At 41.3% G+C, this 12,929-nt stretch overlaps 1 protein-coding gene across 6 annotated transcripts in view; it reads left to right on the forward strand.

Annotated features, from left to right (window-relative positions):
• The first annotated feature begins 966 nt into the window (after positions 1 to 966).
• Positions 967 to 12,929, forward strand: part of slc4a11 (solute carrier family 4 member 11) — a 72,282-nt gene continuing 60,319 nt past the window's right edge. For 3 of the 6 annotated variants that reach the window (XM_017690434.2, XM_017690436.2, XM_017690437.2), the window contains exon 1: positions 968 to 1,161. In XM_017690434.2, coding sequence (XP_017545923.1) covers positions 1,101 to 1,161 — 61 coding nt within the window. In that variant the 5' untranslated portion in view covers positions 968 to 1,100. Of the gene's footprint in view, positions 1,162 to 7,048; positions 7,211 to 12,929 lie in introns of those variants that run through there. The other 3 variants (XM_017690431.2, XM_017690432.2, XM_037538656.1) reach the window with 2 other exon arrangements.

The raw sequence follows: 12,929 nt of genomic DNA on the forward strand, positions 1-12,929 counted from the left end.
TTTGTTATAACTAAAAGAAGTAGCATTACTGAACATGGAGGAAAAACACACTAGAATTTGTGTACTGCTGCAAGTCATTCTGTAAAGCCTGAAGTAATCATTTAAATGTCAAAGGTACTGTGATGAATTTGGTGGGAGTTTTGTGGACCACGTCATACTGTAATGTTCTCAGGCTCAGAAAAAAAGTCCAACTTGATATTTAGATCCTAAGTGCAAAATCAACATAATATTGACAAAGGTATCATGATGACAGAAGACACTCACATCCTCAGAAGACTTATTCTTCACCAGGTTATGAGTTCATTTTCAATAATTTTTCAAGTCAGACTCAGACATGCCAAAATATTCTTCTGCATGTTGCACATGTGAAATTACATATTTTCACCAGAGAGGTCTCCGAAGCCCCAAATCCTACGTAGTGTTGCTTTAAACACTATGTATGATTTGTCACTGTAGCAGGTTAGCTCTCTCTCTCTCACGCTCTTTCTTCATCCCTCTCTCTCTTCATCTCTCTCTCTCTCTGTCTCTCTCTCTGTATATCTCTCTCTGTCACTCTCTCTCTTCATCTCTCTCTCTCTTCATATCTCTCTCTCTCGCTCTCTCTTCATCTCTCTCTCTCTCTCTCTCTCTCTCTTCATCCCTCTCTCTCTTCATCGCTCTCTCTCTCTTCATCTCTCTCTCTCTATCTCTCTCGCTCTCTGTCTCTCTCTCTCTCTCTTCATCTCTCTCTCTCTCTCTCTCTCTTCATCTCTCTTTCTCTCTCTCTCTCTCTTCATCTCTCTCTCTCTCTCTCTCTCTCTCTCTCTCTCTCTCTCTCTCTCGCTCTCTTCATGTCTGTCGCTCTCTCCTTCCTTTCCTCTCTGAGCTGAGCACAGTGGGATTGGCTGAAGCACTGAGCTGTCATGCGCACCTGCGGAACACCCGCGCGCTCCTTCAGCTCACGCGCTGCGTAAAAGCTGAATGACTTTTCTCCGCTGAACTTTGCGTGTGGACACGTCTGTTTCGACTGAAAACACCCACAAGGAGGATGTTGTGAGGAGAATTTTGAGGAAAAGGGTCCCTAAATTTTCTTCTTCAACAAATCCAAACTTTGGAAAAATATGAAAACGGACAGGGACGTTGGAGACATGAGGGGAGTGACTGTGAACAGCTTCGCCGAAGGTAAGCACATGTTCTGACGAGGTAACGTGAGTTAACGAGAGTTAAAACGGTTCGTTGTTATAAACGGTAAAGTTGGCGAACTCAAGAGAATGAAGATAAGTAACGTAGCATTTTTTTTGCTTTATGAGAGCTTATAAACGCCGTCATATAGGCTAAACCGTGAAATTGGCTAGTCAGTTAACTTTCTGTGTGGAGGCCAAACGCTGTAGTAGTCACAGTCGAACAAGATGAACTGCTCTCCATTAGCAGGCATTTTTCATAATAAACCGATTTTGGTCCTGGACGGTATTACTACAAATCAGTATCACGATATTTTGTAAGTGAACCACGGTATCGCGGTTAAATAAGATTTGGATTTGCAGTTGTATCGTTAATGACCTCCTATTTTCTGAGTGCTGGTGCTCTGTGCTAACGGTAGCTTCCCATTTGAAAAAATCATAGAAACCGTTAAAAGTTTATATTGGTTCCTGGTGGTGTATTTGTTATTGGGTAATATTGTGTTTTCTTAATAAATTGACATTTTAGTGTAATAGACTAATGGTTTATTAGCTAGGTGTTCTGAGACTGATTGCAGATGCATTTGATGGTTTCCTAATGGGGTCTAAAGGTGTCCTACAGGAAACGTGTGGTCTCTTATGGTAACCGTTAAGCCAATTTCCGTTTGAAAGCGACACCAGATTTTAGCCCAGTGGTTCTAATGGCCTTTTTTCAGCAGTACTGTTTAATTGGACTGTTTTGTGTTTTTCCCTCTATATTACAGTTGCACACAATGGGTGCTTACACAGTATAGCAAACATTACCCTGACAGAAAAAAAGGCTTTCTTTAGTTTTAAATAAAAATCTAGAAACTACACAGGGTTAGGCTTAATATTACAAAGCTTTTGGGAAATTGGGCACTGGGTTGATTGTAAGGAAACAGCAGTTATTTGGAATATGATGCTCTTGATCAGCAGCACTAAAACAGAAAAATACAGTGTATATACTGCATATTGCCCTGCAGTAGATTGAATGTTACCTTAAATTAGATTTGAAAGAAATACGCCCCACTTTGCCACAGCTGGGAATCCCTATTTGTATTACCCACCAGAGTGAATAGGGAAAGGATGAGCATCCTTCTCACCTCACTGGGCTATACAAAAGAGGTGAGCTTAAGCTGCCCAGGCTCATGTTTTAAGGGGAATGAAAGAGAGACTGGAGGATGACTATCCTATCTTTCAATTGATCCGTCTCTCAGCTGTCAGGGTGCTGAAGCATCTAAAGTCTAATCCCTGAGTTTGAGCCACATCTCACACACACACATAGATTAAAGTCAACATTCTAGGCTTGTTCAATTAGGAATCCTTCATGGCACGTACAACAAGGTAATTATACATTTATAAATGCTGCAATGTACCTGTGCAATTCTCAAAACCGTTCTTGTACCAAGTGGAAAATTCCCCAAATATGCACCTAGACACAACATGGAAGTCCTATAAAAGGAGCTGCTTTTGCTCCCACACACTGTCCTGGCCTTGATGGAGTTTTAGAGATTTGTTGTGGCGGGCAGTTTTAGATAAAGGATTTTAGATGATCTCTGGGTGATGTAACACAATAAACAGGGCTGAAGTTTGGCCTGCGGCTTCCAGTCTATTCAATCGGCATGTATTCACTCAAAATTCTGCTTTGATATTCAATCAGTCTGTAAATGTTGTTGATTACCATGTACCACAGTTCTTTTATGAAATGTTTTCCTTCATGGCAACATCAGTGTGACTTTCAGACATGTAAGACTTTCAGTTATTTAGACAGCAAAGCGAGCTCTCTGCTCTGTTGCTCTGTCTCCCTCTCATTTCTCTCTCTTGCATGTAAAGACACACAGATATATAACTTGGAGGTGAGCGTCCAGGGGAAGGAAGGTCCACCCTCTGTTGTTCAGTAATTCTGACTCTTGGCTCTTCCTGCAGCTGTAGCACAACCCGGTGTGTGTGTGTGTGTCTGTGTGCGTGTGTGTGTGTGTGTGTGTGTGTGTGAGTGAAAGAGATAGAGAGGAAAAAAGAGACAGAGAAAGAATCTTTCATGTATTATGGCTTTTGAGTAGGAAATAGAGTAAAAGAGAAAGTAGATGAGCGACTGACATTGTTTCTGAGCTTGGCTCAAAGTGCCACAGTCAGCATCCATTAGCCATAAATCCACTGAGCGAATAGAAAGACAACAAACATTTCCTCTTAAGCTTGCGATTGGACTATCACTGTCTAACACCAGCAGGAAGTGAGGTCAGAGGACACACAAGTGACACACACCAGTGCATGTGTATGTGTGGTGGTGTGTTTTTATGTGAGGGGTAATAAATAATAATAAATAGCTGTGTCAAAACCCTTTAACAGTATTGCTTGTTGGAGCTGATGGGCTTGCTGAGTACTGAAAACATCACTAGGGGGCAGTGCATCATCCTTATCCTATCTGAGTGTGGGGACTTTTTACACATAGCGCTGCTCATCTGGCACAAACATTTGTGTGTGTGTTAGCTTCTTTGTGAAATGTCTGTGTTTTGGACATCTCTGAACAATTGTGTATGACTAAAGGACAATGGAGAGGTCAGAAGTGAGGGTGAAGTGCCAACTGTATCCTGTGCCCACACCACAGGACACACAGCACATTTATGTGCTCTAAAACAGCACTGAATGTATTTTGAATGCAAACTAAATGTGTATCAGTTTAGGTTGGACAGTGATCTAGACAGCATGATCTATAGTCATACTGTAACAACCCTTCTCAAGAAACTCATAACTCATAACTCATTGGTTATGATCGATGGATTTTGGTATATATGTATATGTATATATATATATATATATATATATACATATGTATATATATACATATGTATATATATATAAAATTGTGATGAACAACTTGATTGTCTTTTTTGAAGGACAATCAAATAACAGAAATAGCTCGAGCTCAAATAAACAAACACTGGACACCACTACTCTCTAAAGATGTTATAGCCCCAGTCAGAAGTTCTTCATTGTTCTTATTAGAATGATTTAGTATTGTCCTCCTAATATTGAGTTAACACAATATTTTTTTTTAAATGTTTGGTATGACAATCTCAATGAATGTGGTTTCTGTTTTTTTTTTGTAAGCTTTTCCTTCAACCCAGGCAATGAAATGACATTTGCGTGAATGTAAACTTGTTTTGCAATGTAAACATTTTCATGTGAAAGCTAACAATAATTGTGGTAAGCTTAAATGATTGTGATCACCTCAGATAACTGCGATCGGGTGATTATGTAATCATTATAACAGATCTAGTTTAGATTGTAATTTACTTTTTTGTGGTACCATTTTGCAGATACTAGATTTTATTATAACTGCAACAACATGAGAGTTGCCTTAGTAGGATGCTACAAGGTTGGGGAGATCTTCATGGAGAATTTACAGTCATGACACTAAAGTCAAGATGGACATTAGGACAGAGTTTTGTCAGTATTTTACATTGGAGGAGTTTCCTTTAACCAGATGGATTCCACTCTTGCTGCATTCCTTAGAGATTTACAGTGCTTCCAAACATCACTGTAGTTAACCTGTGGTCACTGAGATTGAGACTAATGAGTCCTTGTTGTGGGCGGACAGGTATACGGATTATATAACATTATATATTTGCTGATGCAGAGTTGACTGGGTGGTGCAGTGTAGGTGTCACGGTGGATGCGTGTTCCTGTGTTGGTGGCTGAGTTGGAGATTTTTCTTCTCGCTGACTGTGGGATTTAATATAGCCTCTGTTTAATAACAGGGATCACAGCTTGAGTGATTTTGTTAATTAAACATTATAGTGTAGGTGTACTGCCTTTTTTTACACATAACAACATATGGGTTGTAGCCTATGGGAAACACCTTCCCCATAAAGAATTGTTAATCCAAATCTGATTCTTACACATAACACTTAGACATTTACACCATGTGTAAAACAATCAACAATGAACACATACATCACGCTCGCTCACATCCGTGTTCATGCTTCTAAAAACTCTTTTACATGCTGCCAACAGGTGTGTGTTATGGAAAAATCCTTTGATGCCAACTAAGAGGAGAGAGCAGAGCAGTGTTCTACTCGTTTTATATGGCTCATAGTGTGGGCAAAAATAAAAACCAGACCATCCATTTCCACCGCTTTTCCTGCACACACAAACATGCTTGAAATTATTAATGCTTCTGCCTTTGAAGAAATTGTACAAGAAGCACTACTGTCAGCCAATTAACCGTCAGTTAATAATCTAGTGTCCAGTGATCAGATTGCCCAGTGCTTGCACTACTAAAGCCAATGTGAAATATCAATTCAACAAATCATTAGCAGTTCACTTATCAGTATGAGATTAGCTGATGTGCAATGCTCGAACTGCAGATATGCTTTTTAGTTCCAAAAGTTTGTAGACATTTGCTTCTCCAAAGTTGTCCCAATTTTCCTGTAGTAACAGCTGTTACTCTTCTAGGAAGGCTTCACGCTAAGTGTTAGTGTAAGCATTGCTGTGAGGATTCAGTTAGATGACTGGTTCTAGATCACAAGTCTCTCTAGAGGGATGGTGATGGTGATGCTGCTCCATCACTCCAGAGAATGCATATTTCACTGCTCCACAGCCCAATACTAGTTTGTGTGTGGCTGCTTCAGATCGTCCTGTTCTATTGGCGATGCTTTCCTATTGAGATTATACAGACTGTGTGTGCGCTTTGATCATCTGTGTCAATGGTGGTTTCACTGATTCGAGTAGCTGAATTCAGGTATTAGAAGGAATGTCTAGGTACTTTTGGGCGTATAACGTAGATAATCTATCTACTAGAGCACCTATGTCCCAGTGATAATGAACAACACTTTAAGAAAAACATGATATCTGTAATTGCAGCACTTTAATATGTAAACTATAATACAATATTAAAGCAATGGCAATTATTCTTTCAAAAGGCAAACACTCCACAATGAGAAATTCAAATTAAGTAGGCCTGTCACAATTATTACATAATTGCCTGATTACAATTATTTGAGCAAAAATGTCTGACTTTATGTTGTAAGACGTTTAGAGGGCTGTGTTGGGTAATGTTTTGTTATTTGAGCTTGAGCTGTTTCTGTCATCAGTTTGGAGCAACAGAGCTTGAATAGCTAGGAAGCAAGACAGTTAATCAGCCTATTTGGCTACTTTAGGTCATTATTTTAATAGCTGCATACAGTAAATAAAAAAAAGACAGTTAAATTGTTAATTGCAATTATTTATCTGGCAATTTATCATCTGCTTCATGATTGTGACAGGCCTGAAAATAACTTTGTATATATGTTAGTGTCCATTTTTTGAATAATTTCAGAAAACTGGGTTGTTTTGTTATTTATTTATTTATTTTGTTTTTGGCACAGCACACCACGTGCTGTACTTCTCCTGAGTGTGAGACCTGCCCAAAACTTACCACCCTAACCACACTACACTAATATACATAATGTGACTGCGATCAAAGCAAACATGCCTCAATTCCCCCGCCTACTCAAGCACATACACACTAATATGCGGCATTGTTTTCTGTGCCCTGTTACACACACACACGCGCACACACACACACACCACACACACACACACACACACACACACTAATATGCTGTATTGTTCTTGAGGCTAGTTTTGAATTATGACTGCAGGCAGGCAGCAGGTAGGCAAAGACAGAGACAGCAAGGCAGGCTTTAGGACCCAGAGTCAGAGCTCCGGGGAGGCAGAGCAAGGCTGACTCACTGAATCTGTCTGTGAGACAGCGAGAGAGAGAGAGAGAGAGAGAGAGAGAGAGAGAGAGAGAGAGAGAGAGAGAGAGAGAGAGAGAGAGAGAGTGACGGGGAATAGAGAGAGAGAGAGAGAGAGAGAGAGAGAGAGAAAGGGAGAGGTAGAAGCGGAGAAAGGAGGAGAGAAAGCAAGAGAGACAGGAGGAGAGCAGAGCAGAGGTGATCTCGCCCTCATTAGTCTCTGGACTACAGGAAAATGATGGGTTGAGGAGGGAATCATGGAACCAAACAAAGTTCTTCATTTCGTGCCGTCCGGTAAGGAAAGCCCCACTCCCGACACCCTCAAACACATATGCTATCACACGCACACACACACACGCTCAGACAGACATACAAGCATTGCATTCATGCACTGTCACGACAATCCCTGGGACCCCTCATCGCTTGTGCCCGAACATGTGCCGCGAACAAGACGTATGCGAGTATGCGTGTGCTTATCTGTAAGTGTGAGCGTGTGTTGCTTTAAGTTTTCTCCTGGCTGAATCCTGCAGGTCTGCGGAGTGTTTGTCTCCGAAGCTGGTGCTGTTTTTTGGGGGGTGCGTGTGTTATGCTGGAATGCAGACAGGCTTTTTTGGGGCTGGTCTTCTGGAATGTGTCGTAAACGCTTCGTACTCCGTTAATCTTTGTCAAGTAAACAGTGGAAAAAAAGGGAAAACAGTATCGGACCTTTTCACATAAACACACACAGGCATAAGTATATGTGCATGCATTCGCGCGCACACACACACACACACACACACACACACACACACACACACACACACACACACACACACACACACACACACACACACACAGATACACGCACAGGAACACACACACAGAGGAACAGAAACAGAGGACTAGGACTAAAGGGTAAAAAGAGAGTGAGAGCGCACATTAAATACCTGTAGAGCAGAGCAGGGGGGTGCTCTGGGACAGTAGATGTTATTTGTAGGTGTGATGCTGCTGTTCTCTTTCATTCCATTGTGAGGAGTACCTCTTATGCAGCCTGCAACACTTATACGTACAGTCTCTAATTCTAAGAAATGCACACACTCTCTCTACTGTCACCTTTTCTTTTCTCGGAAATGTGCTCATATCTAGCTGCTCTCTTTGAAATCTTTTAAGAAAACGTAGAAACAAACACACATAGTGCACACTGTTTCAGAAAACACTCGTTGTGTCCCTTTCTCATTCGCACACACATACAGATTGGCCCAGGCATACTTTGCATGTAATCACCCTCAGGTTAAACTGAAGAAACAGCTGATGTCTCCTTCGCTTTCCTTTGCATGTTTATGACCAAGAGAACAAAGTTCTGTGTCTGATTGAGGGACAGTGTGATGCATTGCCGAAATGTGGCAAATTACTGCTGAGGTTTCATCTTCACAACTAAAACAACTAAAAGGTTTGGTGGTCTGGGAGTCCACCCATTTGAGCTCATTCCATCTCTGCTTTGTAACGCACCAAACACATATGTCGCATGCTGTGCGTGAGCACACACTCTTGATTTCCAGGCCCAGCTATAGAAAATCAAGTTTCATTTTGTCCTTGGCTGCCTGTAGATGAATGGGTGAGAGAACAGGCGGATGGATGCCTGATGGAAGTGAGTTTTTGGAGTAGGACTGTGGCTGAGGAGAATGGGATTAGTGAGATTAATGTTTTAGTGTGCGTGAAGGCTCATGTAATGAGGAATGTCCTCTGTCTTTATGACTGTCTTTCTTGATGAGCAATATGATTGCCTGCCTGATGCTCATTATGCACGTATGAAAGGTCGACATTCTTTCCTGCGGATTCCTTTATTTACTGTTTCCCCTCTAAACTTCTATATCGCTTTTACAACCGCAGATGGTGCAATATAAATAGCTGTCATCGTTCTGGAGGGCTTAATCATTTTGTGTGTGTGTGTGTGTGTGTGTGTGTGTGTGTGTGTGTGTGTGTGTGTGTGTGTGTGAATGTGTGATTACTGAATTGTTGATGAAGTCAAGTAGTAAACTGCATTACCAAAATCCATGACCTCGAAGTCATGACATTAGAAGCAATCACAGGGTGTCCAGTGGTGTAGATAATACACTAAAGGGGCAAATTAGAAACATGCATTCCACTATGTGTGCTCTGTTTTTATGGTGGGCTGTAAATTGTCCATGCAGACATCCACTTATATGGAAACGAGTGTCTGCAAGCAAACGTTTGGATCACGCGAAGCCTCATCTTCCTCACTGCGGTTTATTGAAAGTCTCTGCAGCTCAAAGCATGAGAGAGACAGAGAGGAAGCTTTTTGGATATGTTTTCTTCAAAAGCGGGAGATGAAACAATGTTAGGCTAGAATTATGGGAGATATATAGAGAAAAAGCATCATCATATGCGTTGTTTGTTCAAGAGTGAATCAAAAAATATGAGAAAGATACAGAGAAGGAAGCATCAATGTGTTTGTAATTTGCTAGAGTGGTAGACTCAGGACTCTGGTATAGCAGAATGTTTAGCTGATGCTGGACTGCTGGGTTAAAATGACCGCATTTCATGCGTCGTATTAATTTTACTGTATGTGTAAATCCACAGAAAGAAATGTAAAATTTCTCTGCAATGCTAATCCAGGTGGACCTAGTCCCACTTTCTACATGGTACAAATGTTTATGTATCGGCATTAGCGGATCAATACCCCTGCATCCCTAGTAGTTTTGGTAGAGGTTGTGTGTGTGTGTGTGAGGAGGGGGGTTGTTTATGCTGGAGTAAGACACACTGTGGAATGTACCAGCATCTCACCCGTCATAGAAGATAAAGCAGATAAACATGCCACTGCCTCTTTGTAATGGAACAAATATAGCACATGGTCCAAATAGACCATGCTTCCCTGAATTATCAGCATTTTATTCTCATTCTCTGATATCATGTCAGGAACTCCTTTCATATGCATACACATATGCACACACATACAAATATACATGCAAACACACTCTGAGGCATATAAGCCCCCAGCAAAGTCGTGATTGCTTCAAGATGTCCAAGGATGCCAGTGTTGTTGAATTCCAACCTTCGATTGCGAGACTGCCCGTACGCTTGAAAAGGAAACCTCACACTGGGTGCTCAACCTGCATGCACATATATGTGAGTGTACATACGCTCACGTAATCAAACTCACACCTGCAGCAGTGTTTGACAAGCCCTGTCATGCAGAACAAGCTCATCCCTTCAGAGTAAACTGATTGTCCATATTCATTTAAAACCATCATACTCACTCCCTGACTGCAAGTGCATAGTACTGTATGTGCACATCTGCGGTTTACAGAGAGCGTATGCTCACCAATATCCACTTCTCAGATTGAATACAGTGACTAGAGATACATGTCTCGCTCTCTCTCTCTCTCTCTCTCTCTCTCTCTCTCTCTCTCTCTCTCTCTCTCTCTCTCTGTCTCTCTCTCTGTCTCCTTTCTCCCTATCTCTACACGTCTCTCTCTCTGTATGTCTGTCTTTCTCTATCGGTCCGTCTCATGTGGCAGTACTGTAGATGGTAGGGGAGAATAGTGGCCTGGCTTTAATATAGGGAGACGGGAATGTGCAAGCAATTAGCAGGAATCCCCCAGCAGAGCGCTCACAAAACCAGAGCAGCCAACACGAGCTGACAGCGGGAGAGGGAGAGAGAGAGGGAAAGAGAGGGAGAGATTAAAAGACGGAGTGTGAGAGGAAAGGAAAATCTCTATTCCCGTGATATGCAGGATGGCGGTGTGTCCACACAGGCACAGTAGAGCACGCTGGATCTGTCCATGCTCCCTAGCGTTATTTGATTAAAGACGGCTGTCGTGTTGAAACACGTTAGGGCTGCAGTCATTCGACTGAACCCTCCACTATGTCTCTCTCTCTCTCTCTCTCTCTCTCTCTCTCTCTCTCTCTCTCTTACTCTTTCTCTCCCTGTTGTTGTGCTCGAGAGGACGCTGTGCAGCTGAAGAAGGCGAAGTGCGTTCTTCCCTTTACTAAGGGAAAAGCTATTTAATGTAATCATCAGATTGTTTCTAGCAGCAACTTTTTGTGTTGTATTTTCTAATTACCTTTTCACATTTTCTGAGAGAAAGATGGCAACGAAAGAGACATAAAGCAAGAGCAATGCTGTGAAAGGGACAAGCTCACATACTTCTGTGTAACATTAGTGTGTGGTTCAGGTATGTGTAGATCACACTCAAGGTCGTCCTGTGACAGTGTTACTGCTGGACCGAGGGAGCACAGTGGAAGAGTGTGAGGTGAGGGAAGCAACAGAACGATCAAAGCAGTTTCAGGATGAGCCAGCTGATTTGCATAAAGGCAATTGCGGAATTTGCCCATTTTGTAAAATCACATTACATTTTATTAATAGGTCTAGACCTTGCCTGGTTTCTGCCAATAATTAGAATCTTTTCGTGAGAAAGGCGGCTTTACCATTAGTCTGGAACGTCTTTCCTCTTCTCTTCCACATTTACTTGGCTATTCCTGCAGTACACACAGAAATAGGGCCTGTTTTGAATTGAGTAGAGATCTTTGTGAAACTTGGGGACTGCGTAAACCACATTTGCAACCTTTTGAGCAATCTGCTACAGGCCGCATTAGAGACTATGCAAGTGTGCAGTTTTGTACCCAAGAACAAAGATGGAACTACCATGCAGCTGTGGTATATATATTTAGTTTTTACACGCAGTATAGATCGAGCTAACTGAAGTGCATGATTTGAAATACTCTTTGTCATGCATGCTCGCTGTTGTATCAAAAGCTGAGTTTTTATTTTGCCTTTCTTTATATTTCATCATTTGAAAAAAACAGCTGCCCTTTACATTGTGCAAACACATCATGATGATAGGACAAATAGAACTAACAACAAAATACTTGGAAGAACATCTGGTTACATTAAAATGCATTAAAGTAAATTACATTTTGTTCCATGTGTTGTCAAATAAAGTTACCATTTCAAATATGAAGTTTTGTTATGACAGCAATGTATGCCTGTCAGAATCACTAAATATTAGCTGAGGATTAATTTCCATAAAGTTGTCTATTTTTTTCTTTATATGCAACTATTGAAGTACAAGTCCAACTGATGAGAGACATGGCTAGAGCTCAAATAAACAAGCAGTACTCACTGCTGACCTCTTTAGACGTAGTTAAAATTACTTTATTGGCTTTCTTTTTCTTGCATATTTGCCTTGAGCCAACTCAAGAAAATGCACTCAGTTCATGTTCTGTAGGTTGGGATGTAAACATATAATTGTAAAATCTGACTGTGAAAAATAATCAGCTCATGATCAGCTCACATAATTGCAGTCAGGCGATTATATAATCAGAGTGAAGGTCTAGAGCAACAATATTGACAAAAATGGAGATACAAGGTGCAAGGTTTGTTCTGAAAACAGTGATATATTGCATTCATTACATGCATTACACACCACTGTACAGTTCTGTGGATATTACTTGCATCCCAGTTTGGAGGCTGCACCCTCTACTGAGACATGTCCTTCGAAGGCTGTGTAGACCTACGAAGGCTGAACTGAAATGAGACCGTCTGCTCTATGATGCATTTCCTGTTTGTATCACAGCACACGTTGTTGCTGCCCTTATTGTTATGTCACAAAATGTCTCTCTTTCCAATTTTTTTTTCATTTATTTGAGCTGGAGATATTTCTCTCTGTTAGCTACTTGCTCCCTAAAACTATGCCGTAAGTTTTGCTTCAAACCACATTGACTTTTTTTTTCATTTGTATCGTTAGCTATTCGACATGTTTAAACCCAGTACTTACGTTGAAAGTATACTCCTCAGCTGGTGTTCACTCCTGTACTGACAGCACCATGTTCTTGAATTCTTGCCGGCATGCAGTGAACCTCGGGATACGTTGGCTGGGGAAGGATCCACCCATTGGATTCTTCGTTGCCATGGAAAAGGACACATTTCTCGGCTGCATATGAAGGAGCCTTCGAAATGGGACAGCCTGGTCGTGCCGCTGTGACACCATCAGTGTTAAATGCAGCCTATGAA

Source organism: Pygocentrus nattereri, chromosome 5 (assembly GCF_015220715.1).
Source record: "Pygocentrus nattereri isolate fPygNat1 chromosome 5, fPygNat1.pri, whole genome shotgun sequence".
Taxonomy (NCBI): Eukaryota; Metazoa; Chordata; class Actinopteri; order Characiformes; family Serrasalmidae; genus Pygocentrus; species Pygocentrus nattereri.